The sequence below is a fragment of the Alligator sinensis genome, unplaced genomic scaffold (assembly GCF_000455745.1).
Source record: "Alligator sinensis unplaced genomic scaffold, ASM45574v1 scaffold998_1, whole genome shotgun sequence".
In the NCBI taxonomy this organism is placed as follows: Eukaryota; Metazoa; Chordata; order Crocodylia; family Alligatoridae; genus Alligator; species Alligator sinensis.
This window is the reverse complement of record NW_005842630.1, coordinates 691,686-694,122: the sequence shown is the minus strand read 5'-3', so window position 1 is coordinate 694,122 and position 2,437 is coordinate 691,686. Positions and strand designations below refer to the sequence as shown.

The 2,437-nt window shown below is 46.7% G+C and overlaps 1 protein-coding gene across 1 annotated transcript; it reads left to right on the top strand.

Annotated features, from left to right (window-relative positions):
- The first annotated feature begins 426 nt into the window (after window positions 1-426).
- LOC102367976 (olfactory receptor 10A7-like) lies at window positions 427-1,343 on the top strand. Its single transcript, XM_025215234.1, is given in 2 exon segments — window positions 427-862; window positions 865-1,343. Coding segments are annotated over 2 exon segments (915 nt in total).
- Window positions 1,344-2,437: the final 1,094 nt, after the last annotated feature.

The window sequence follows — 2,437 nt, the reverse complement described above, 5'->3', positions numbered from 1 at the left end:
CTGACCATTGTCACTTGGGCACAGTTCTCTCTTACCTCACTGCAGGAGTTAAGTTGTAGTGAAGTGTAGTGTAATGAAGTGTAGTCCTTTTTAAATAAGGTTTTGATAACCGGTTGGAGGAGTGAATGTGAAACAGAACATGGTGAGATTTGGGAAGGTCCTTACATAATCAGGGAAGTCATTACCCCATCTCAGACTGTTTTTCTGTCAAAACTTTCATGGGGCCATACAAGTGCACCTGTCATTTGGGTTTCATGTGAAAGGATGCGCCAGGACTTTAGGCAGTAGATGGGCTATGGGACCTTTTGCAACATGCCTCTATGTCACCTTGATGCAGCTATCCACAGGGGATAACAAGTCACACTGGAGCCTGCTGTATGACTTCATAGCTGTGTTGCTCATTGCAGATGGAACCCCATGGGTCAGATGGAGCTGGAGAATCATACCATGGTGACGGAGTTCATCCTGTTGGGACTCACCAGCCAGCCTGATGAACAGCGGATCCTCTTTGCCACATGTTTGCTAATGTTTCTGGCCACAATCCTTGGAAACTTCCTCATCATTGCCTTGATCTGGGCAGACTCTCGCCTCCATACCCCCATGTACTTTGTCATCAGCAACCTCTCCCTGTTGGACATCTGCTTCACCCTGGCCACTGTCCCCAAGATGCTGGCCAACATGCTTTCGGAGAAGAAGTCCATCTCCTTTGCTAGCTGTGCAGCCCAGCTCTGCTTCACCCTCTGCTGTGGCATAACTGAGTGTTTTATCCTGGCTCTCATGGCTTTTGACCGCTACGTAGCGATCTGTCGGCCCCTCCATTACTTGCTCATCATGAACAGGAGGATCTGTGGCATCATGATAATGATGGTGGCTTTTTCGGTGCTGCAGTGCTGACTGGGGTCACTTTCAGTTTTCCCTACTGTGGCCCCAACCATGTTGACCATTTCTTCTGTGAGCAGCCAGCTGTGCTGCAGCTGGTCTGTGTGGACACCTCTTCTGTGGAGGTCCTCATCTTTGCCCTTAGTGTGGTTGTCCTGATGCTGCCTTTTTTCTTCATCCTGGCCTCCTACATAGCCATTGCAGGGGCTGTCCTGAGCATGAGCTCTGCTGCTGGCTGGCACCGTGCCTTCTCCACTTGTTCCTCCCACCTGACTGTGGTCACCATGTTCTATAGCACCATTAGCTTCACCTACCTGCGCCCCCAGGCTACGCAGTCACGGGAGCAGGAGAAGAAGGTAGCTGTTTTCTACTCCATTGTTTCCCCCATGCTCAACCCTGTCATTTACAGCTTCAGGAACCAGGATGTCAAAGGGGCCTTTGCCAAAGTTCTGGGAAAAAATTGAACAAAGGAGTCACTGGGCTGAGACTATCATTGGTAGATGTCAGCAAAGCATTTGTGGCATAATTCTGGCTATACTCATGTTCTGTTAGTACAGTTGGGACAAAATTTGTCCCTGTGTTTATGTTGATGCACACTTATTGCTCTTTTCCAATCTGTTCCCAAACATACCTGTCTGCCAGAAAATTCTTGCTATGGGGACAACTTATTTTTGCCTCATTAAAAAATCTGTAGTTCTGCGTGTTCTTTGCCATCATCATCCTCTCCCCAACTGGCATTAGCATTATTTTTTTGTCTTGGATTTTGCCATGTTGGGAATGACAATATCATGTCTACTTGTTCAAATAATGTACAACTCGGATAATCCCAACTTGTTGATAGGAGCACATGTTTGAATGAGCAGAGTTGTCCTCTTTGATATAACTCTGGTAACGGGCAGCCTGACCAGCATCCGACTCACCTTTGAAGTACCAGTTCCCTTTTTCTTCTGTGAACTGACTGTGTGACTTCTCGACTTGTTAATTCATAGCTTCATAGATTCATAGATGTTAGGGCTGGAAGGGACCTCAGTAGGTCATCAAGTCTGATCCCCTTCCCTGGGCAGGAAAGAGCACTGGGGTCAGATGACCCCAGCTAGCTGCTTGTCCAGTTTCCTCTTGAAGACTCTCAGGGTAGGGGAAAGCACCACCTCCCTTGGAAGCCCATTCCAGATTCTGGCAACCCTTACAGTGAAGAAGTTCTTGTTAATGTCCAACCTAAATCGGCCCTCCGTCCATTTGTGGCCATTGTTCCTAGTTACTTCAGGGGTGCACTACTAAATAGAGCATTAATGGTGCACTGAACATGGTCATCTGGTGGGATGGCAATATTGATGACTAGTCCTGGCCTTCACTATCATAACCTTGACATCTGGTCCATTGTTTGGTACAGTGACATCCATGATGGTTGTGGTATCTTAATAAAATTTGGTTTTGTCATATCCCAGTACAGATGACAGTCTGTTTTTGTACCATGAAGGGATTGCTTTTTTTGTTATAAACTAACTGCTGATGTATCATCTAAGCCACTGTAAAACACCGTTCACTTTATTGTCAACAA